Source organism: Sturnira hondurensis, unplaced genomic scaffold (assembly GCF_014824575.4).
Source record: "Sturnira hondurensis isolate 20B ecotype Veracruz unplaced genomic scaffold, ASM1482457v3 Scaffold0000780, whole genome shotgun sequence".
NCBI lineage: Eukaryota > Metazoa > Chordata > Mammalia > Chiroptera > Phyllostomidae > Sturnira > Sturnira hondurensis.
Genome location: NW_028073411.1, coordinates 17,495,104 through 17,517,344, shown reverse-complemented (window position 1 = coordinate 17,517,344; position 22,241 = coordinate 17,495,104). Strand labels below are relative to the sequence as shown.

At 67.1% G+C, this 22,241-nt stretch overlaps 1 protein-coding gene across 2 annotated transcripts; it reads left to right on the top strand.

The window, feature by feature from the left end:
* The first annotated feature begins 4,396 nt into the window (after positions 1 to 4,396).
* On the top strand, positions 4,397 to 21,888 carry DOK7 (docking protein 7). Of its 2 annotated transcripts, XM_037046558.1 has the most exons (11): positions 4,397 to 4,575; positions 4,648 to 4,693; positions 10,403 to 10,633; positions 11,808 to 12,008; positions 15,413 to 15,532; positions 16,162 to 16,281; positions 16,680 to 17,377; positions 20,453 to 20,492; positions 20,554 to 20,561; positions 21,174 to 21,330; positions 21,514 to 21,888. In XM_037046558.1, the coding sequence occupies exons 1-11, from the start codon at positions 4,522 to 4,524 to the stop codon at positions 21,648 to 21,650; spliced, it is 1,812 nt and encodes a 603-aa protein (XP_036902453.1). In that variant the 5' UTR covers positions 4,397 to 4,521; the 3' UTR covers positions 21,651 to 21,888. The 2 variants fall into 2 exon arrangements, with proteins under 2 accessions (XP_036902453.1, XP_036902443.1); XM_037046548.1 differs by lacking the exons at positions 20,453 to 20,492; positions 20,554 to 20,561; positions 21,174 to 21,330; positions 21,514 to 21,888 and having other exon boundaries at positions 4,402 to 4,551; positions 16,680 to 18,483.
* Positions 21,889 to 22,241: the final 353 nt, after the last annotated feature.

The following is a 22,241-nucleotide window of genomic DNA, read 5'->3' as shown; positions in this document are numbered from 1 at the left end:
GCAAGCTGTGCTGAGTAGGAGTGCGAGCTGGGTGTCTACTGTTCGCCCCCCCAGATTCAGCACGCCCCCAGAGGTGGAGCTCACGGCTGTGTCGATTTTCTCCTGTGCTCCCTGGGTTCTCCTGGGGCTCTCGGGGGGCTGGCGGAGGGGGCCGGCCCTTAGCACCTGTGGTCACAGTCCCCAGTCCACGGGGCTTCTGTCAGTGGCCCAGCAGCCAGGCACACAAACCCCTTCACCGCAGGCACTGCTCATCCCACACCGGAACTGGCTCCCCTCGGGCAGCTCGCAGCCCACCCCCTCACTGTTGGGTCTAGAGGAGGTGCCCCGGGGGGTGGTTGGGGGGTCAGCCTGCCAGGGCCCTGGCCACTGACACCTGCCTTATTATTCTTACAAGCGTTTTCAGGCTTACCGTCTGTTCAGGACTTTATGTTCATGTTTCTGAGTGAGGCTGGCCTGTCGCTCTCTGTCCTTGAGTCTGCAGATGGCTGTCACCACAGCCACCCCACCCAGCAGGGGCTCGGGAGCGTTCCCTCCCCCACCGGGCTGGAAGGACTCTGCACAGGCACAGCCTGTTCTGCGAAAGCTCGGCCCGAGTCCCTGTGAAGTGGCCGGGCCCGTGGTTCCTCCACAGGATGACACTTCCTGACCGAAGTCCGAGTCGTCATGGCCCCAGGCGAGGGTCCCAGTTCTTCCTGGGCCCGTGACAGGAAGTGATGCCTTCAGGAATCTATCTGAATTCTCACACTTTCCTGACGTTCACAGTGTCCTCCTGTCGCTTAATCCCGGTGCCTCTGCTCGTCCTCTGCCCGCACATGGAGGACGTCCCACGGCCTCCTGGCCTCTGCTGCTTAGGCCAAGGGGCCGGCTGCAGATCTGCCTGTTCTTCCAAAAACAGCCTCATCTCTCGGACGAGGCCGCTGAGGTCTGTGTCTGCGCTGTGCTGCGATGCGTGGCTCGGGGTGTGTGCGGATGCACACCCCTCCCTGCGCTCCCAGCCGGCTGGTCTGCTCGGCATAGGCCTTTGCTGCTGCCCTTCCCACGGGGGCCCGGGGCCTGGCCCCCGAGGCCGTCGTCCGACCCAGGGTGGTCCGTGTCAGCACCTGTTTCCTGTGCCGAAGACAGCCTCAAAACTCAGGGCAGCTTAAGCACAGCTGTACCTCTGGCTCACAGTGGTGAATTGGTAACCTGAACTTCGGCTGGGCCCGCTCCTTCACGTGCCGGGTGGTCAGGAGGCCCTTGGCTGTCTTGTGCCTGGGGGCCGGCCGGCTGTTGGCTGGAGCCGTGGGGGGACTGGCCAGCCTGCCTGGGCTTATTCACATGGCGGAGCCCGGGCTCTGACAGAACGAGTGCTCGAGAGCATCTGCAAAGCCAAATCCCAAGGCAGCAAGACTCCACCTTTCATGGGAAGAGGTGTCCTGGCACGTTCTAAGGACCGGGTGTGGGGAAGGGGGTCCGCAGCTGTTTCCCCGAGGAGTATGCCACACGCCGTCCCGGTCAGTTCGGGCCACCCGGAGAGCACAGATGGGGCCTTGGCGACAGGCAGCCATTCTTCTCCGATCCCGAGGCTGAAGTCCAAGGTTGAGGAGCCCGTGGGCTGGTTCCGGTCAGAGGCTCACAGAGGGCGCCTTTCCACTGTGTCCCCCGTGGCCTTCCCCTGCTGCCTCTGCCCATACTAGGGAGGCCGCGGTCCGTGGGATCAGGGCTCTGCCCTTTGACCCCAAGTAACCTTAATCACCTCCTCAAAGACCCCTCTCCATACAGTCACACGGGGGTCACTGTTTCAATGTCTGAATTTTGGAGGGGACACTGTGTGGCTGGGCCACCACTTCCACCCACACACCCCCAGCCATGGGTGGACACGGACAGGGCATGGTCCTAGGCGTGTCAGGCAGCACATGCTTTCCCAGCCATACCGTGTGCCTGGAAATATGGGCTGGGCAGCTCGCCCCGCCCCAGCCAGCCTCTCGCACAGCTATGAGCTGCAAGGCCCGGCTCTGGGCCCTGTGGTGCCGTCAGGCTGGAAGCAGAAGCTGAGCCTCCAGGGCCTGTGGGAGGTGAGTGGCAGGTGTGGGTCTGGCGCCAGGTCCTGCAACTGCAGGGTGACAGTGTCCTGTGGCCTCAAGTCTGGCAGTGGTGATGGTGTCCCTCGGCCATGTAGTCGGTCAGTGGAACAGCTGTGACCCCACGGCTTCTTGGGAGGTGGCAGCCATGCTCCTGGCTGTGGAGTCCATCCGTGTGGTGATACAGGGCTGACCTCCTTCCAGCAAATTCCTAACTGTGTCCGTGGCCAGAGTGCGTTTCTACCACTTGCAACCAGCACCTCTGGCCATAACGGTTCGGGGGACCACTGTGGCTGCAGCTGCTACGCCAAAGGACCAAGGACAGGCAGCCAAACAACAGACACTCGTCCCTCACAGTCCTGGAGGCCGGAAGTCAGGGACCGGGGTCTGGGAGGGTTCTCCCCCAGGTGTGCCGATGGCCGGCTTCTGGCCACGTCCTCACACGTCTCTACTCAAAAGGTCGCTGATCCATCATGGGGGCTCCGCCCTCATGGTCTGACCACCTTCCAAAGGCCCCGCCTCCTGACCCCATCACTAGAAGGGTCCGGCTTCAACACGGGCGTGGTGTGGGCTGACAACGCTGGGTCTAGAGCAGGAGCCTAGGAGCAGCAGGCAGGAGCGTCTGCAGGGGGAGCCAGGCAGGAAGCTCGCCTTGCCTTTTGGCAGCCCTGGCGGCCGTGGGCGGGGAGGGGAGCTGTCCCTCCCCATTGTAGCCCAACTTCTCCGGGGCCAGTTCTGGAGGAGGTGCAGCTGCCAGGCGCGGCGGGAGCCTGGGTCAGGGCCAGCCCTCAGGAATGCAGCAGGCGGCGCCCCTCCTGGCAGGGTCGGCCAGGCACCAGGCGCCTGGGTGGTGGATGCGGGGGGCGTGCTGGAGGCCGCAGCCCCCAGCTGCCACCCAGCCTCATGCCGGCTGTCCCAGGCCAGCCTCTGGGGCCTGCACATGTGGGCAGCATGAATGGGCCCCTATGGCTGGGCAGCCGCTCTGTGGGAGCAGCTGGGGGTCAGACCGATAACGCAGGGTGGGAGGCTGTGCACAGGGGACAGAGCCGCTTCCTGGCTCGGTGTGACCCTGCTCTGCATTAGGCCCCAGCAAGACATCCCAGGGCATCAGAATCAAGCTGTGACCTACCAGGGACCTGCCCTCTGCCATCCCCCAGGGACGGTGGGCACGATGGCCCTGGCCCTCTGAGCCCAGCACGGTGGCTGCTGAGCTGCCACCCAGCTCCCGGCTCCCACTCCAACCCGGGCTCTGCCCAGGCAAGTCCGCCCTGGTGGTGAGAGCTGACGCCCGTGGCCTGAGTGCCACTCCCCTCCTCCGTGCGTGGCAGGACACGGCCCCGAGGGCCCAACATTGCGAAGACCCACGCACACCCCAGGAGAGGCAGGCTTCCTGCCTGCGGAGTTCGGGTGAACAGTACACTTTATCGCCTCCCTCTTCTCCCCACCAGGATGGAGGCCCCCAGAGGAGGGCCTCCAGGGGGCCACATTGCCTCTCACAGCTTTTCTGGGGTGCTGCCCCCACTCTGCGCAGTCTACCTACTTGGATGCTCTTGGACATCTTAGAGATGGGGGCTGATGGACGTTCCAGGTATAGCCCTGCGAGGCCCCAGACCACCTGGGGGCCTGGAGAACCAGGGCATCTGAGCAGAGCTGCAGGGTGGGGCGGGGGGGGGGAAACACAAACTCTCAGAGCCCCCCCTGCACTCCACTGCGAAGGGGCCGCCCCGTGGGTCTCAGAGCGCACAGCTCCTCAGGGCCATTGCTGCCCAGGAGGCAGGGTCCAGCTTTGGGGGGACAGTGCCCAGCTGGGCTGGAGGAGGCCAGACACGGGGCCCGGGGCGCTGTGTGTGCGGTGAGTGAGTCCTGGTCCCAGCAGTGGAAGCCTGCATGGGGCCCCGAGCTGCAGGGGCAGGACGGTACCCCCTCCATCACCCTGCCTGGGCAGTGGGGCGGCCCCGGGTGGGGGGGGTGAAGAGGAGGGCTGGGAGTAGAGTCCTCCCCAAGTCAGTCTGTTGGCATCTGGGCGGTGGGAGCCGCGGGGTGGGGGTGGAGGGGGGCAGGTGCCAGAGGGTGAGGCGAGGTTGGTTGCAGACAAACGTTCAAACTGGAGACATTGACACCAGAGCGAACTTTTCTGTTGGGCTGTTTGCTTCGCGTGTGGAAAACAAACGGAAGCCTTGAGAGGCGGAGCCGGCCTTGGGCCCCTCGTGGCTGCGGCTGGCGCCGGGGGCGCTCCGTGGACCGAGGGACGGTCAGACGGTCTGGGACGCCCGGTCTGGGACGCCGGCTGCGCGCGTGGCGGCGGGAAGCGCACCCACGTCGCGGGACGCCCCGCCCGCGGCCCGCCCTCGCTGGCCCAGCCCAGGGCCCTCCCGGAGCTATTTTGAAAGTGACCCTGGGCTGGGGCGGCCGCGGGGCGGCGGGCAGAGGCTCGGCGGGCGCGCCGGAACCATGACAGAAGATGACCGAGGCGGCGCTGGTGGAAGGCCAGGTCAAGCTGCGGGACGGCAAGAAGGTGGGGGCGCGCGGCGGGCGCGGGGTGGGCGCGGGGCGCGGGCGGTCGCTCACGGCCCCTCTGTCCCCGCAGTGGAAGAGTAGGTGGCTGGTGCTGCGAAAGCCGTCGCCGGTGGCAGGTGAGCAGGGCGCGGGCCGGAGCCCGGCCGGGACCGGCGTGGGGCGCGGGGGAGAGGGCGCGGGTGGCCTCCTGCGCTGCGCGGGCCGGAGCGCCGCCAGCGCGCCCGAAATAGCCGGCAGCGCCGGGGATGTAACCGGAGAGCGGTCGGGCCTCGGCCTCCGACTGCCGGGACGCCGGGACCCTCCCGCAGGCCGGGGACAGGGCTGTGTCGCGGACCGACGCCCAGGGCGGGAACCGCGGTTGCAGAAGGGCAGAAGGGGCCAGAGGGGCGCGAGCGCAGGAGCCTGGGCCGCTCCCGTCCTGCGCAGGGACCAGAAAGTTACCCCGGTGCTCCTGGGGTGCTGAGCGGCGCCGGGACTCACTCCTGGAGTGAGCGTTGGACCGGGCGGTGCTAGCGGGGCGGGGCGGGGTGGGGGGAGGGGGCCGGCTGCCCTGCCACCTTCCCCAGGTGGAGCAGAGGCCGGTTTCGGGTAGGAGCTGGGCTGCTTCTGTGCCTGAGAAAAACGAAGTCAGCCTTGTGTGGGGCGGAGGCGAGAGTGGCCCCACCAGCCCGGGAGCCCGAGGCTGAGCATCTTTCTCCTCCCCCAGGGCCCGGGCTCAGTTGGGAGGCTGGGCGCTGGGCGGCTGCAGCTGCTCCAGGAGACAGGTGCCCTGGAGCAGGCCCAGGCCCCAGGGGTCCTTCGGGATGCGGGGGTGTGGGTTCCAGCTGCCTCCCACGCGTGGGCCTGCCCAAGAGCCTCCCAGGAGGCTGGGTGGCCACCCTCTCCCAGAGAGGGGGTGGAGGTGCCCTCCCTGTTCTCCTCTGGGGTCCCCTCCTGGTTCCTCCTGCTGAGCCTACACCTCGAGCCCTGTGGTGGAGATGCAAGGACCTGCTTCCGGCTGCAGACACACACTCCCTGCCTCATCCCAAGCCCACCTCTGTGATTCAGGCCCAGCCCCCCACAGGCTGGCGCCCTGTCCTGGGGAGTCTAGGGAGGCCTAGTTGAGGGGCCGGGGGTTGGGGAGACGGAGGGCCTCTGGCAGAAAGGGGATGAGAGGCAGTGGCCAGGCTGAGGGCAGGCTCCGGAGGTAGAGGCCCACGGTGCCAGTGAAGAGCCCAGCCTGGGTGGCCGGAGCAAGGCTGGCTGCGTTCTGCGTGTTGTGTGGTGGGGCCCCAGGGAGCTGGGGCCCGTGTGGACCTCCAGGATGGGTGTCCTCCTGGAGGAACAGCCCAGCGTTGGCCTTTGTCCCTTTGGGGAGCAGGGTGATTTCCGCCGAGTGATGGATTCCATCTCCTCCATTTTGGAGAGTGGGCTGCGAGGTGAGGTCTGCCCCTCGGGGGGCATGGCAGAGGGAACAGTGGGTGCCAGCGCCGCGGAACCCGCTATGTGGCCCAGGACTGCCCACCTGCTCAGGAGCAGCAGAGACGGCAGGGGCAGCAGGGTGGCATGCCAGCCTCTGAGGCAGGGCCTCTCCCCAGGGTGCTGGGCTGGGTCTGAGGGGCGCTGCTGGAGGGGAGAGGGTGGGACCCTCAGGCAGGGCCTTGCCTGCGCACAGCCACCAGGGCAGGGGAGGGTGGGGGCTGGGGGAGCGGAGGGCCCACTCTGTCCCCTCCGGGGTGATGTCCACTCGGAGCCCATCCACAGTCAGGGCATGAGGACTGTGGGTAGCCTGCAGGGGCGTGACCGGAGGCAGAGATTTAAGGCTGCACCCTGCCTCTCGTGTTCTTGGGAGGGCCCACAGGGACAGTTCGGAGGCACCAGGGGTGCAGCGGGTGGAAGGGCACCTTGTCACTTGGTGACCTCACTGCCACTGGGAGGGAGTGCCTCCTGGAGTTGGGCGGAGTCGGCGGGAGGAAGGGAAACACCTTTAGTGAGAGAAATGCCGTCACCAACACTGGTGACGCTTCCGCGGGCGTGTGTCCTTGGGGGTCTTGGCATCTGTCCTGGACAAAGCGTTCCTGTTTGGTCCGGTCCCAGGTCCCGGCCCAGGTCTGGTGACCCTGGGCAGCCTCTCTGTGCCTCCGGGTTTGAGGCCTCCCCTGGGGGCAGGGAGCATCACGTCGGCCCAGCCGGATGAGGCGTCCGGGGCCACTCCCCAGCCCAGGACATTCAGGGGTTCCCAGGGCTTCTTTCTGCTCAGAAAAGCCCCTGGGGGACCCTGAGTCCTGGGGCTGGGGGGGCTTGTGGGTTCTTATGGGCAGAGGGCTGACACGCAGAAGCCCAAGAACAGCTGGGGCCTTGCTTTTTGCCCCAACCCCCTGCTGCTCCGGGACAGGCTAGAGGGCCAGCCCCTGCTTGAGCATCTGTCCCGTGCTCAGGGTGGGACCCCCAGAACAGCATCGCCCTGCAAGCAGCCTGGCAGGGTTGGGACTTTCTGGGTGAGGCGCTGGGAGCCCACCCACTGTCCGCAACATCCCAGTCCTCGCAACCTGCCCCTCCCCAGGTGGCCGGCAGCTTTGCTGAGCTGGGCGTGTCCCTAAAGGACAGGGGTCCTGGGTGGTGATGGGCAGGGTCTCCTCCCAGGTGGTGCCTCCTGGCTTTGCATTACCTGGGTCCTGTGGGAGTGGGTGTCTGGGTTCCGGGTGGGGCAGGCAGCCTACAGACAGCGTGTGGGTGGTGGCCCCTCTTGTCCCAGTAGAGCCCTTGCACAAGGGGCCTGGGAATTGGAGCTCTCAGCTCTGTCCCCATGCCCTGTGAGCCCTGCACCACTGCTTGGCAGGCCCATGGTGGATGGGCGGTGGGTGAGGGGTAGGTGGGCCAGGCACCCAGACCCTATAGGCCCCCGCTGACCACCTGGCCCTCCATGTACCCCATGCACACCCTGTGAACAGCCTGGACGTCCGACAAGTGGACACTCTCTGGCTACAGCCCGAGGCACTGCACACTGGCCTGAGGTCCCCCACCCCCAGTTGCTTGGGGCCGCCCCACCCTGGCCCCCCACTTCATCATCTGCAGGGCCCCCTCAGGCTCCTGCCAGCCACTCTCCTCCAGACACCGCCTCAAGGTCACTGTGACCTCTTAGGGCCGAAGCCAGGTGCTGCCTCCTGCCTCTGCCCTGGGCGATGCTGCCTCTGCCCTGGGCTCTGCTGCGTCCACGTGGCTGTGAGTCTCCATCCCCAGCCGGCCGCCCGTTCTCACGGCTCCTCCCCCACAGGGAGCCCAGAGGTGCGCCCCCCACACAGCCGGTTGTGAGCGCCTTCAAGTGCTCATGACTCCCTGGTTATTTTTACATCCAGCTGCTGCTCAAGCCGCCCAGTGCCCTGCAGGCGGCTCAGGCTCACAGGTCAGGGCAGCACCCCTACCCTGCCCCCCCTCCCCCCGGCTCCAGCATCCCCTCCCTCCTCCTTTCCCTCCTCCCTCGTCCCTCACTCCTCCCACCTGGCAGGTCCGTGGGCCAGGCTCCCTCTGCGTTGCCGAGGCGACTGCAGGCTGGCCTGGGCCACCAGCCCCTCTTCCCTGACTGCCGCAGGAAGCTGCAGCCTCCACCGTTACCAGTGTCCCTGGCNCAGGCTCACGCGTCAGGGCAGCACCCCAACCCTGCCCCACCTCCCCCCGGCTCCAGCATCCCCTCCCTCCTCCTTTCCCTCCTCCCTCGTCCCTCACTCCTCCCACCTGGCAGGTCCGTGGGCCAGGCTCCCTCTGCGTTGCCGAGGCGACTGCAGGCTGGCCTGGGCCACCAGCCCCTCTTCCCTGACTGCCGCAGGAAGCTGCAGCCTCCACCGTTACCTGTGTCCCTGGCCCTTCTCTGAACGCAGCCAGGCCAGGCCCCTTTGCTCAGAGCCCCGGGCACTCTGGCGCAATGGGATGAGGCTCTGGGTGGAACCCCAGGCACACCTGACCTGAACTCCTGACCTGGGACCACTCTCCCTCCCCCTATGCCAGCCCAGCCCTCGGGTCCCCAGCCCCTGGGCCTTTGCACTGGCTGTTCCCACTAGCACAGTGCTGTTCCCTGCCAGGCTGGCTCCTCGAGTCCCCCAGAAGGTGAACATCCAAGTCTGTCTCTGACCCTGCCCCGAGGCACAGCCCCTCCTGGTTACCAGTGCCTGTCTCCACTGCCCAAGTCATGCTTCCCCAAGGCTTCTCCTCTGTCATCCCACTGCAGAGTCTGACTGCCTGGCTGTGTCCCCCAGGTTCCAGGCTGCCCATGAGCAGAGTTAGGGTGGTGGTGGGGGGCTGTGGGGCAGAGCCAGAAGTGGGGGCCCCAAGGGGCCCAGCAAGGGGGTCTTCCTGCGGGCCTCAGAGAGTGTGGGACCCTATGCAGGACATTCTCCTTTCTTCCCTCCCTCCCTGCAGGGCTGGGGCAGGCCGAGCCTGGGGGGTGGTAACAAGTGGTCAAGCTGCATCCTTCCTGGGGTCAGGGACCCAAGGCTGCCCCCCAGGTGCTGGCCAAGGCTCCCTGCTGGCCCCAGCGTGCTCACTGTGGTGTGGCATTGGGTGCCAGGCGGGCTAGCTCAGCGCCTCGACCGCGGGGGAGGGCATGCCCACTCTGCAAACGGACAGCAGAGGCTCCAGAGCCGAGGGCAGCACAGCTGGAGCCTGGTGTGGGTGTGTGCATGAGAGTGCTCACCGCCCAAGGGTCTCCCTGCCACTTCTCACCATTGTCATCTGGGCCTCCTTTCTCCTTGATGACCCCAGGCCCTTGCCGCCCTCCCGCAGGCCCCATGGACACTCCGTTCCCCCAAGCCCCGACCAGGCTGCAGCCACCTGTGCCCTTCGGCTCCAGGCCACTGCTGTGAGCAGGGCGGCCAGTCCCTCTCGGGGCCCAGTGTGTGTCTGCCGGGTCAGGAGAGGAGCCCCAAAGCTGGGCGGCGTGGCCTCCACCCTGCCCAGGGGGGCCTGCCCAGGGGCCAGTCCCACAGGGCTTCCTGGGGGAGGTGCCACCCTGTGTTCCCAGGCCCCCGGGGTCCTCAAGCAGCGCCCTCTTCCCTGCAGGTCTCTGGCCCCTGACTGAAAATTTCCTTTTCCCCGCTACCAGGTCCTAGAGCAGCTTTGCACTAAAAAGCGCCCCCAGAATGGCTTTTAAAAATAGGGTCCATTTACTGCCCGAGGTGATGGAGAAGGGACAGTGCTGGCAGCTGTGGCCCCCAGGGCCTGTGGGGACCGGTGTCCTGAGCTTTCCCGTGGCGTCCCACTCCTCCGTGCGTCCCGTCAGCCCCGACACTGCGCCCTCACCGCGGACTGGGCCTGGGACAGGGGCTGTGCTCCCAGCAGGATTTGCCAGGGCCACACGAACCCAGGGGAAGTGTGTTGGGAACACACCCCTGGCCCACCAAGCAGCTGATTGCTCTGCTGGTGGTGAGAATGACAGAGACCCTGCAGCCATGGAAGAGACAGGGGCATGTGTGGACCCAGCAGCAGCCCCTGGAATGGAGACCCAGAGGTCTGGGGGGATGGGGGCCAGGCCCTGGGCAGGCCCTGAGCACCCCCTGAGCCACTCACCACACACCCTGCTAGTGTGACCTCCTGGGCCGAAGGGTGGGGCCCGGTGACACGCCGGCAGGGAGCAGGCCAGCCCCGAAGTGTTTGGGGCTCTCTGTCTTCGTGGGCCATGCAGGGTTGGGGTGACATTCTGTGCTTGAGGAGATGGAGGCTCAGAGTGGCTGGGTGATGTGCTCGGGGCCGCCCCTCGAACCCAGGACTCTGGGGCGGGGGTTCTGGGGCTCCGGGCGGCAGTCGAGCTGGCCTGTGCCCCTGATGGCCCGCACCTGTCCGGCCCGCGCCCCCAGACTGCCTGCTGATGCTGGTCTACAAGGACCAGCCGGAGCGCGCCCGGGGCCTGCCGGAGCGCCGCAGCCAGACGCTGGAGCACATCTGCGGCCTGGAGCCGGGGCTGCCCTACGAGGGCCTGGCCCACACGCTGGCCCTCGTCTGCCTGCCACAGGCGGTCATGCTGGGCTTCGACAGCCGCGAGGCCATGTGCGCCTGGGACGCCCGGATCCGCTGCGCGCTGGGCGAGGGTGAGTGGCGCCAGGCGCGGGCCTGGGGGGGGGTGTCCCGGGGCCCCACCCACAGGGGGCTGCAGAGGCCGTGACCCGACTCCAGGCCACCGACCGAGTCACCGTGTCTGCTCGGCCTCCTGGCTTGGCCCGAGGCCTGCTCGAGGCTGGGTGGGGGTGGGGGGAACACTGGGAGGACAACTTTTCCCAGGCCCAAGTCCACCCATCAGTTAGAACAAGGGCCTTCAACCCCAGGGCAGGGGCATCTGAACAGTGGGACCGTCCCAAGCACTGCATTGCTCCCTCATCTGGCCATCGAGCCCCGGGGCCAGGGCCAGGAGCAGCTGCTGCAGTGTCGGGGGCCACGGAGGGGAGGCAGGGGGTGCGGCCTCGCTGCCTTCACCCCGTCCCGCTGGGAACGGCAGCCCCCTGCCCCCCGGAGCCCCCAGGCGGGGGCGCTGAGGGTGGGGGCTCTGCAGAGGCCTGGCGAGAGGACATGGGAAGGGTCTCCCGTTGGGGGTTCCTGCCAGCTCGACAGGCTCAGAGGCATGACCCCTTTTTGTGTCATGGGCTGGGGTGGGGTCTCTGTGCGCTGCCACCTTCAAGCCTTGGGGCTCTGAGGAGGGGGCGGGTTGGAGATGGGGGGTCAGGAAGGATGGCTGCTCCCACTCTGGGGGCCAGTCACCCCAGGTGTGCTCTCCGAGGTGGGGCCATCTGGGACACAGGTCACAGTGGCTTCCTTGTAGGGGCTGCAAGACTGGGGCTTGGCCTCCAGGAGCAAGTGGGTTGCGCTGGGCCCCAGAGAGACCCCTGACGGGTGGGGGGATCCATGGTTTCCAGAGCACCCCTGTAGCTGGGCCGGACTGTGAGACGGACCCCAGATGCTCAGCAGCTGGTTGTGAGCTGGGCCTCCCTGAGCCTCAGTTTCCCCGTCTGTGAGACCCATACAGGCAGCTGCCGCAGTGGCCGTTTCTGAGGGGAGGTACTCTAAGCACAGGGACCCCGTGCAGGCTGCTCTTGGTCTCATCCAGCTGCGGGGAGGCGAGGCCTGGCCCGGGCAGCCCCTCTGCGGACCAGCCTGCCCTTGAGGCACAGGTGCAGTGGGAGCAGCCACTGGGGCCCGGGTGGCCCGGTGCCCTCTCTTCCCGGCCCGGAGGCCCGGTGACAGGGCCCTCTCGCCCTGCCTGGCTTTCAGTGCACAGGTTCCATGTGACAGTGGCCCCAGGCACCAAGCTGGAGAGCGGCCCTGCCACCCTCCACCTCTGCAATGATATCCTCGTGGTGGCCCGAGACGTCCCTCCTGTCGTCACGGGCCAGTGGAAGCTGTCCGACCTCCGGCGCTACGGGGCCGTGCCGAACGGGTTCATCTTTGAAGGCGGGACCAGGTGTGGGTACTGTAAGTACACGGCTGCGGGAACCCCGGGCACAGGCGCTCCCATGTCCCTGCACGACCTCCGCCCCAGCGCACCCGTCCTGGGACATGGCGTGGGAGCTGTCTCTCAAAACGGGTGCTGGGTTCGAGTCCAGATCTCGGTGCTCCCCCTTGGGGGCAAGGGCTTCCAGCAAGGGGAGGGCAAGGGGCGGGGCCCGGGCAGGAAGCTGTGTGGAAGCCCCCCCCCCCCCCCCCTGCCGCCGCCGGGGTCTCGGAGCCAGGCTTCTATTCCCAATTTCGGCCCTGCATCGGGGTCACCGGTCAGGCCTCAGAGCCGCTCGAGTTCCTGTTTCATGAAAAAAAACCCCAAAGAATAAATGTATATGTGAGGACGTTCGTTGACACGTGTCCATGTGCGAGGACCAAAGGACTCCCTTGGGCGCCCGGGTCCTGGCCTGTGCACACCCGACACCCAGGGCTGGAGGGCGGGAGGAGGCGAGCTCCGACAGGGCGTGAGGCCCGGCCGCCCACGGGAGCCACTGCCGCGCCCCGCTGCCCTGCTCTCCAGTCGAGATGCGCACACAGCCTGGCTGACACAGGTGGGGCCGGGTGGGGGCCAGTCCCTGGGCCCACCCTGTGCACCCCATCTCCGTTCAGCTGAGGACCCCCGGCAGTCTGGGGTCATTGCCCCGCCCTCGAGCGCATCCTCATTCGCGGTGGAGATGGAGGCTGAGCTGCCCTGCCAGGGCAACCTCGACCCTGCCTCCCTTGCTGCGGCGGCCTCCAGTGGGGACCAAGAGGGCGAGGAGTTAGCTCAGGGGCTGCGCGCTCTCCTGCGCCGGGATGCACGGGGTCTGCTGGGCTCTGGCGCCTGGGCCCTACCTCATTCCTCCGGGCGGAGCCAATGCACTTGAGGACTGGGCTGTGGCGCGCCCGGCTGCACGCTGCCGGGCACCGGCTTTCTTGGATACCTGCTGTGTTTGCCCCAGGGGTTACGCGGTAGGGCCCGCTGGGTAGTTCTCCGAGATTTCCGAGTTCACTTCTGGCTCCTTTTCCGAGTGCGCACAGTTGTTTTGTTTGTTTTAATTTTAATTTAATTTATTTATTTTAAAAACTTATCTTTAGAGGGGAAGGGAAGGAGAGAGGGAGAGAAACATCAATGTATGGTTGCCTCTCATGGGTCTCCTGCTGGGAACTGGCCTACAACCCAGGCATGTGCCCTGACTGGGAATCGGACCAGGATCCTCTGGTTTGCAGGCCCCCACTCAATCCACTGAGCTACACCAGCCAGGGCTGGGTTTTTTTGTTTGTTTGTTTTAAGACTTTATTTATTTATTTTTAGAGAGGAAGGGAAGGAGAGAAGGAGAGAGCTATCAATGTATGGTTGCCTCTCATGAGTCCCCTGCTGGGAACTGGCCTGCAACCCAGGCACGTGCCCTGACTGGGAATCGAACCCACAACCCTTTGGTTGGAAGGCCAGCACGCAGCCCACTGAGCCACACCAGCCAGGGCTCAGTGGGCTTTGAAGCGAGCGCACGGTGAAGTCCCGGGGAGAGCTGGGCTCCCTCTGAGCTTCGAGTGCAGTCTGTCCTGCCGAGAAGAGCCCTCTGGTGTCTCTTCTAGACGCTGTAGTCCAAAAGCTGAAGCCCTGTCCCTGACCCAGGAACTCAGGGAAAGGGAAGGGAGTGATCGGTGGCTTTCTGGGCCAGGCCCTGGGTGCAGGGCTGGGGCACGAGGCCTTCAGTCCTCGGAGGCCTCGAGGTGGCTGGTGAGCAGGGCTGGCGGAGGGACCTGCTGGCATGGACTGAGACCCATGCTGGTGCAGGGACCCCGGTGGGTGGGGGAGGCTGAGGAGCAGGAAGCTGGGAAAAGCAGCAGGAAACAGGCCCGACGGCCCCTTTCCGGTGGGTGGTAGTTGGCCTCACGCCTGCGCTCTGAGGTTTGTGCTCTGGGTCTGGAGACCAAAGTTGCACAGGGCGACCGGCCAGGGAGAGACAGGATGGGACAAGTCCTGTGGGGGTCCCACATTACTGGGGCTCAGGGTGCTTGTGCCAGCCCCATGAGCTCTGTGCCTCACCCCCATTTTACAGATGAGGAAAATGAGGCAGAGAGCCACCCAGACTTGCCCGTCTGGAGCCAGATGCCCTCCCCAGGGAGCTTCTGTCAGCTGGGGTGGGCGCTGTGGCTGTGTCCCCAAACCTCACCAACCGCCACATCGTCAGGAGCGTGACGCTCAGCAGACGCCCCTGTGGAATGCCGCCGGCTCCAGTCCCCTCGTAATGTGGTTTTTTATAGTCGAGGGACTGCCTGTGCCCAGGCCTCTGCCAGGTGCCTGGGAGCTGGGGTTAGAGGCCTGGCTCTGTGAGGGCGGGGCAGAGCTGCGGCTGGCCAGGCGCTGCGTGTGGGGTGGTGGCCAGTGTGACAGACCTTCCCCTGTCTGGCCGAGGGGGGACAGTGCTCTGCCAGCGCACCCTGGCGAGGAGGGCCGCCCACCAGGCCTCTTGGGTGTCCCTGCTGGGGGTCCCAGCTGAAGTCCCTTCAGGGCCCCTCTCTGGGCCCCAATTTCTTCATCTCTATAGCAGTTGGGTCAGCGTTTGGGGGGTGTTACGTGGCTGAAGCTCCACCCACCAAAGGGTGTGCACTGCTCTTGCATCTGGGGTGCTACTGAGGGGCACAGTGGTGTTATCGGGGTGGTGGGGGGAGGCAGCCCCCTGGATTTGAGAGGGTGGAGACCCTGGTGGCAGCAGAGGCTCTGGCGTGGAGCGTCCCATCCCATGCCTGCCCCACGGTGCGCGGGGACCGTCCCCCAGCGAGCACATGCCTTTCTCTGGGCACCAGGCCGAGGGCAAGAGCTGAAGGCATTCCTGGGTGGGGAGGCCGCGCCGCCGGTCCAGCCCCACGTGACCCGGTGTCCCCATTCATGCTCCGTGAGGGATTTCATTCACCCTGGCAGGGCCGAGGGCCCAGAGGCAGGGTGGTGGGGCATCCGGCCGAATCACCAGGCCTGTCCTCTGCCCTGGCTCCCCTCGGTGTGCAACCGCAGGTGCCCACTGCCTGAGCCCCTCCTCCGGGGTGGGGGTCCCAGGCCGTGACCTCAGTTTGCACCCTGACCCTGGGGCTTGTTTCCCACCTGAAAACACCGGGGACGGGGACACTGGCTGGCCTCCGCAAGGTGGCTGCTTTGCAGGGCAGGTGTCCTGGCCACTGTCTCAGCACCACCATAGTCAGCACTCTCAACAGCCCTGGGCACCAAAAGTGGGTGTGGGGTCCCCCGGCAGGGTGACCGTTTCACTGCCACCCTCCCGGGAGGGTGGGCCCACCCTGGGCTGCCCTGCTTCCTGTCCCTAAGTGAACTCGGAGATGGGAGGGGCTTGTGGGGAGCCTGCTGCTCTCGTGCTTGGGCCAGGCTGACAGGCTATCCCCTGCAGGGGCCGGCGTCTTCTTCCTGTCCTCAGCAGAGGGCGAGCAGATCAGCTTCCTGTTCGACTGCATCGTTCGGGGCATCTCCCCGACCAAGGGCCCCTTCGGGCTGCGGCCGCTTCTCCCAGGTGCGTGGGGAGAGTGGCCTAGCAGGGGTCCCTCAGTGTCTGCCCCGCTGGGCTCTCGGGGACACCGGCCTTCCTCCACAGGCCTGAGCTGTTGGGACACCCAGGCCACCACTTCTGGTTGGGACGGTTGTGCCAATCAGAAGGGGTCAGCTGGGTGGGGGTCAGCCAGCGACCGCAGCCCCGGGCAGGGCTCCTGCAGACCTTCTGAGCAGCTCTGGCCCCCAGACTGGCATGGGGGGCGAGTCTGAGGTCACAGGGACTGTGGGCTTGGGTGGGACAGGACTGCTGGGGGTGTGTCTCGTCCCCTTCCCTGCCTGTGGCCGGGGGCTGTCTTCCAGCGGCGGGGCCGTAGCCTCCAGCCCAGCTCTGCTGCCTGGCATGGCAGCGCCCTCTGCTGGCGCTGTCCCTCCTTACAACCCAGTGTGGCACAGGCACAGGGTTCGGACAATAGGCTCCTGGGGGGCGGGGCGGGGGGGGGGCATGCCTGCGGCTCTGCTGTGGGTTGGGGACGCACCAGGGTGGCCCTACAGTGCTGGGCTCGCCGTGACATCTCAGGGAGCACGGGGCTGTAGCTGAGGGGCTGCCAGGATAGGGCTGGGGCTGCCTCTTGTGATTCCGCTCTGCTGCAGACCTCAGCCCCGGGGGACCCGCCGCCGCGGAGGAGCGAGTGGCCCAGGAAGCCCTGGAAGCGCTGCAGCTGGAGAAGCGGCTGAGCCTCCTCTCCCACCTCGGCCGGTCCGGCAGCGGAGGTGGGGCCTGGCAGGCGGTGGGGGCGGGGCTCAGGGTGGGGGTGGGGGCTGCCCTCCAGGCCTTCGTTCACTCAGTCCTCTCTATCCTGCTTACTCGTTGTTCCCGGACGGGCGGAGCCAGGAACACTAGGTGCTGGTCCGGGCAGGGCAGGAGGGACGGGGGTCTTCCCACCCACCGAATTGAGGCCGCCGCCCCGGAGTGGGCTCTCCATGGGGGCCGAGACACAAAGGCCCAGGGTGCAGTTCAGTGCTGGCTCTGGCCTGGGCTGGGGGGAATGGAGATGGGAGACAAGCTGGATGTCAGCCCCCTGGGCCCTCCCCACCCGGGGGCCCCGCAGCCTCAGTGCCTTCTCCCCACCCCGGGGCCCCCGCAGCCTCAGCACCCCTGTCCACCCCAGGGGACGACCGAAGCCTGTCCAGCTCATCGTCAGAAGCCAGCCACTCGGACGTCAGTGCCAGCAGCCGGCTCGCCTCGTGGCCAGAGCAGTCCTCGTCCTCAGCCAGCACGTCACAGGAGGGGCCAGGTCCGGCAGGGGCCCCGGCCCTGGGGGAGGCCGTGCCGGGGGCCTCGCGGCCACCCCCCGAGCCACCCAGGCCCGGGCAGCTGCGGGAGGCGGGCCGCCAGAGCTCCTGGGACAGTGGCATCGCCACGGGCAGTCGCTCCTCCTGCTCCGGCAGCTTCTCGTCCTGCGCTGGGAGCAGCCTGGACATGTGGCGTGCTGGCGAGGAGCTCGGCTCGCAGCTCAGCCTGCCGCAGGCCGCGGGGGTGCCCGAGCCCAGCCTCTGCGCCTGCCCGCCGGGGACCACGGAGTACCAGGTGCCCCGCGGCCTGCGGCCCCACTACGACACGCCCCGCAGCCTTCGCCCGGCCCCCAGGGACCAGACTTCCGCTGCCCAGGGTGGCCCCGACGGCAGTGCAGCTGGGGACCCCGGCGGCCAGATGCCCTTGGGCTGTCCCTCTGGTGCGAGGCAGCGGGGACAGGAGGCGGAGGCCCCAGGCAGTGAGGCCGCCCGTGCACCCTGGGAAGCAGGTGGCCCCAGCATGGGGCCCCCTCCGGCCTTCTTTTCCACGTGTCCGGCCTGCGGAGGGCTCAAGGTAACCCCCCCTCCCTGAGGGTAGGTGCACCCCTCCTTATGGGTGAGAAGGGGCACAAGCCCTGCAGAGGGGCGTTTGTTGACACCAGCAACAGTGAGGCTTAGTGGGGGGCAGCGGGGCGACCCCTGGAGGCCAGTCCTCTGGGGAGTGGAGCCTGCAGAGAGGGCACTGGGGTGGCCAGTGGACTGGAAGGATCTGGGGGGATGGACTTGGGTGCAGCTGGAAGCGCCTCCTGTTAGGTGGAGCCTCTGGGCAGGCAGATGGTCTGCAGAGCCCCCGGCCCAGGATCAGGTGCCAGGTGCATGGAAACCTGACCCATGGGTCCCCGCTGGGACCCTCAGGACCCATAGGCTCCTCCCCGCCCAGCCCACCATCTGCTTGTGGCCTGGTGACCCTTCCCCCTCAGCCCAGGTCCTGCCCCCGAGGCCCCGCAGCCCCGCAGCCTTGCCGCCCCTAGACATTAAGTCCCTCTGCAGCAGCTCCAGGCCTCCGTGTCCGGGGGGCTGTGAGCCAAGACGGACCATCCTGTGCGGCTCCGTGTGTAGGATGGGGGACTGCTTGTCCGTCCATCCTCCTCGACCCACACCCACCGGCCTGTCCTGTGGAGAGGAAACTGAGGCTCAGGAGGCCCAGGGATTTGTGGGGTTGGGTCTCGTGACCCGGGGAATGCCCTCCCGGCTCAGCCCACGCATCCTTTTCCCGGGAGGGGCCGGTGAGGCAGGAGGCCCAGCTGCAAGAGGGCTGGAAGGTTGGGGGTCAGAAGCAGAGGGTGCCCGGCCCGCTTGGGGCCGGCCCTTCGCGCCTGCAGGGCCCCAGGAACCTCCGTGGTCCCCAGACCCCCGCCAGCGCCCTCCGTGGCCTGCCTGCTCGCCTGCATGGAGTGCCGCCGCGGGGCCTGGTGCTGTGTGTCCGTGCTGGCATCTCAGAGGCGGCGTGAGCGGCGTGGCCGGTGTCTGTCGGCTCTGGACTCTGGGTGGCTTTGCCCCGTTACTGTCCCGATTTGTTCCTCCACTGCTGCCTGAAGGCGTTCGTGGTTTTCACACCATTAAGATCTGACCATTTGTAATAAATCCTTAGACCAGAAATAAAATATTCTTTTCTTATCATCTTGTCCTTTTCCGTGTGGCCCGTCGCCCAGCCCTCCCTGTGGGACGAGACTGAAGTCCCGTGTGAGGCCGGGCCTGGCTGGCCGGCCTAAAGCCTCGGTGTGCGGGGTGACGACAGCGGTGGGCTGCAGATGGCGTGTGCTGGTGACCTTGAGGACGTGCATGTGTGTGTGTGTGTGTGCATGTGTGCTGTGTGGCGTGTCCAGTGCATGCACGCAGGTGTGGTCCGTGTGATGTATGCACAGGTGGCGTGTTCCTGAGTGTTCCCTGGGGACCACGGTGAGGTCCTTGGTGGCCCCTGGGGCACAGGCAGGTGGCTTCCAGTGTCCAGGTGCGGTGGACACTTGCTCTGGGCCCGTGAGGGTGCTGGCTCGGAGCCAGGCAGCCCTCTCCGCCGTCCACCCCGCAGGTGGCGAGGCTCCAGGGACCCCTCAGTCTTCCCTGCATGCCCTGGGGGCTGTGCCCCATCCCGGTGCCCTGTTGGCAGCCCATGGGTGAGCCCTGCATCACTGCCAGTGCGAAAGGCAGGCTTGGGGGCTGCTGGGGCCCACCTGCGGTCTGGGTGCCCCTAGCAAGTCACACCACCAATCTGAGCCTCAGTTTCCTCTCCTGCAGATGGGCCCATGGAGAGGGCCCACCTAGGTGACAAAAGCCAGTGCCCCACACAGGCCTGTTAGTGAGTCTGTGTCATACACACGGCCATCACCGCCTCCACCTGGAGGGGTCTGGCCAGCCTCACAGGGAACAGACAGGGCTGAGAGCTGGGGCAGAGTGGGGGTGGTGACCCTGGAAGGCCGGGAGAGTGGAAAGGCGTTCCTCCCACCAGAACCAACTGAGTTGAGTGACTTGCCAGGGAGGGCGGAGCCGTGCCTTCCACTGGCCCCACCCCGCGGACCAGGCAGATGGCCCGGACTCTAGGGAGGGGCCGTCTGGGGGCTGAGGTGGGAGGGTCGACTCAGGCAAGTCTGGAGCTGGGTGACCAGAGCCTCCCACCCCCAAGGCAAAAGGCGGCCCCTAGGACCTGGTGGGCGGGGCCGGGCTGTGGACCTCCAGGCCTCGTCTGGGTAGGGAGGGGCCCTCCACAGAACTGGCCACTGCAGACTGTTGAGGGCTCCTAGAGGCCATGGCCTCTCGTGTGGGGTGTCCTTCAGGTGCCCTGAAGCCTCCTGCCAAGCGTGGGGCTGGGCGTAGCCTGAGCGGGCAGACTCTCCCCACAGGCCTGCACGTCCTGCCCCCAGGGAGACAGACACGGTGGCCTTGCGTCTGCTCACCCCTGTGGTGCCCCGCACCTGTGGGGCTGGCTCCAGGAGTGGGCGCCGTCTGGGGGTGGGGGAGCTCTGAGGGCAGGGGAGCCCTGAGAACTCAGGGCTGGGGGGCCGGTGTGCAAGGGCCTGGCTCCCGAAGGGCACTGGCCTCTCATCCTGGGTGTTGAAGGTCAGCCTGCCCTGGCCAAGGCCCCAGGGCACATGGAGGTCCCCTCGAACAGGTGGCGGGTACGAGCAGCTCAGCAGGCCGGCCCAGGCCTGGGGTGGGGCACTCATCCGGAGTCTGGCAGTGCCTGGGCCCTGGGGCCAGTGCAGGTGCCGGCCATGGGCCACTGTCCCTCGCTCCACCCCAATTGCTGGCACCAGTGCCCCCTGCTCTGAGGCCACTGAAGTCCCTTCCTGGGTTCTCTCAGGACCTGGGAGATGCCCCCCGGTCAGGCCATGCTGGTGCCCAGGGAGCGTGCGCCGCAGCCTTGCCTGTCCCAGCGCAGCAGGTGGCCCGGCTGCGAGCCAGCAAAACCCCTTAGAGCTCGGGCCAGGCCTGGTGGGTGGCCGTGTTCCCAAGTCCTCCCCCAGGCTGGGTCCAGCAGGGCAGGGCTCAGGGACAGGCGTGAGTGCTGGGGCACACGGTACGGGGCCCCGGCCCTCAGCAAGGTGCAGGGGGCCAGATGGATGGCCCGCTGACCAAGCTCTCTCTGGTCTAGGGAGCAGCGGCCTCACCTCCTGGGCTCCCAGCACCTTCAGGTACGCTCGGCTTTGGGACCAGCCCCTGCGCAGAGGCGGGGTAGGGAGGCGGGGGTCACAGTGGCCGGGGTGACAGCCCAGCCAGGAAACCTGTGCTGGAGAGGGCTGCGAGCTCCCGAGAGTCCCTGAGGGCAGGAGGGGGGCGATGCTGGGACTGGCGCCTGGTCCCCTTTGCCAGGGTCCTGTCCTCAGCCAGGGGTTGGTGGGCACCTGCTGCAGGGTCCCACCCTGAACCCCACTGAGCAGTTCCTGGGGAGTTGACCTGTTGGGGAACATTGACAAGGGGACACACTGTGACGAGGGTGGCCCTGCACTTAGGCCAGTGGTCTCCAAAACCTGGAGTAGGTGGAGTGACAGCGCACCAGTGGGCAGGGCCGGGGCACGGACAGGGTCGGGGTGTCCTGCCTGGGAGGGGCAGGACCCTGGGGACCTAATGAGAGTGGCTGGGAGGGGTGATCGTGGTCGGTGGCCGGCAGCAGGGCTGAAGGCACAAGAGTGCGGGCCCAGGGGGTTGCCCGTGGCAGCGGGGAAGGGCGGCATCTCAGGGTAGACAGAGGCAGCCGGGGAAACTGAGGCGGCCCCCAGGCACTGTAGAAGTGGAGGTGCGAGCAGGAGGGGGTGGGTGGGGAGTGCTTGCTGCTCGGTCCTGGGGGTCAGCGGGGCTCCCACTCACCCCCGGAGACTCATGGCCCCATCCTCACAGGAGCCCGGGGGCCTGAGAGGCCCAGCGTTGAGGCACCCACCTACACCTACGCGAACATCCCTGCCAGCCCCTCCCCCAGGACGCAGCTGCACTACCTGGGCCTGGGGCTCCCAGAGGCCGGTGTGGGTGTCCGAGGTGGGTCCCGCACAGCCCACGGGGGTGGACACGTTGGGGGCCACAGCCCCACCCAGGACCTCCCCTCAGGTCCTGCTGGGTGGGCTGCACAGGCAGACCCCCAGCCCCCTGTGCAGGCCGAGGCTTCTGCAGGAGTGGGCTCCCCAGGGTCACTCAGGCCCACTCACCTGGGGCTGCTTTCAGGGGCCAGTGGTGGCCGCTACGCCCAGATCGACCTGGCAGCCACCGCGGCGGCCCACAGGGCTGGGACGCAGCACGCACAGGCTCGAGAGGAATGGCCGGCCGGGCTGGAGCCCAGGAGGAAGGGGGCCCCTCGCTGAGCAGTCCTCGCTCCCACGGTGGGCAGCTGTGTGGCCGAGCAGTGGTGACGGGCCAGCAAGACGGCCTCCCGGGAGCTGCATCCCCAGGGGTCTGGATCTGTGGCTCACAGCCTCCTGCCCACAGGGGGCAGGGGGCGTGGCTGCCCCTTCCTTTTGTCGGGCAGTGGCGTGGCCTTGGGGTGTGTACTGCCCTCCCCTGCCCTAGGTGGTGGTGCCCAATGGACACGTGCACCCAAGCTGCAGGCAGAACATCCTGCAGCCGTCGTCCTGCCTGTCCGAGCCCCACGCAGGCAGCCTGCCGACGCGGCCTGCACACGCATTTACTGACCACGCCACGCCCTGGGACACACTCGTGGGTCACGTAAACAGTTCTGAATTGTCAGTGTTCGTTTGTTAGTAACACGGCCCCATCTCCCCCTGAAGGACCAGCTGCACGCTTCCCCATGCAGCGGCCCTGGACGGTCTGCCCATCTCACCATGGCCATGGGTACAGGGCCAACTTAGCCCCACACTGGTGGGTCGGGGTGAGGGCCCCACGTTTCCTCCCAACAGTGCCTGTGGCTCCGGGGCAGTCCTTCAGGGACTTTGGGA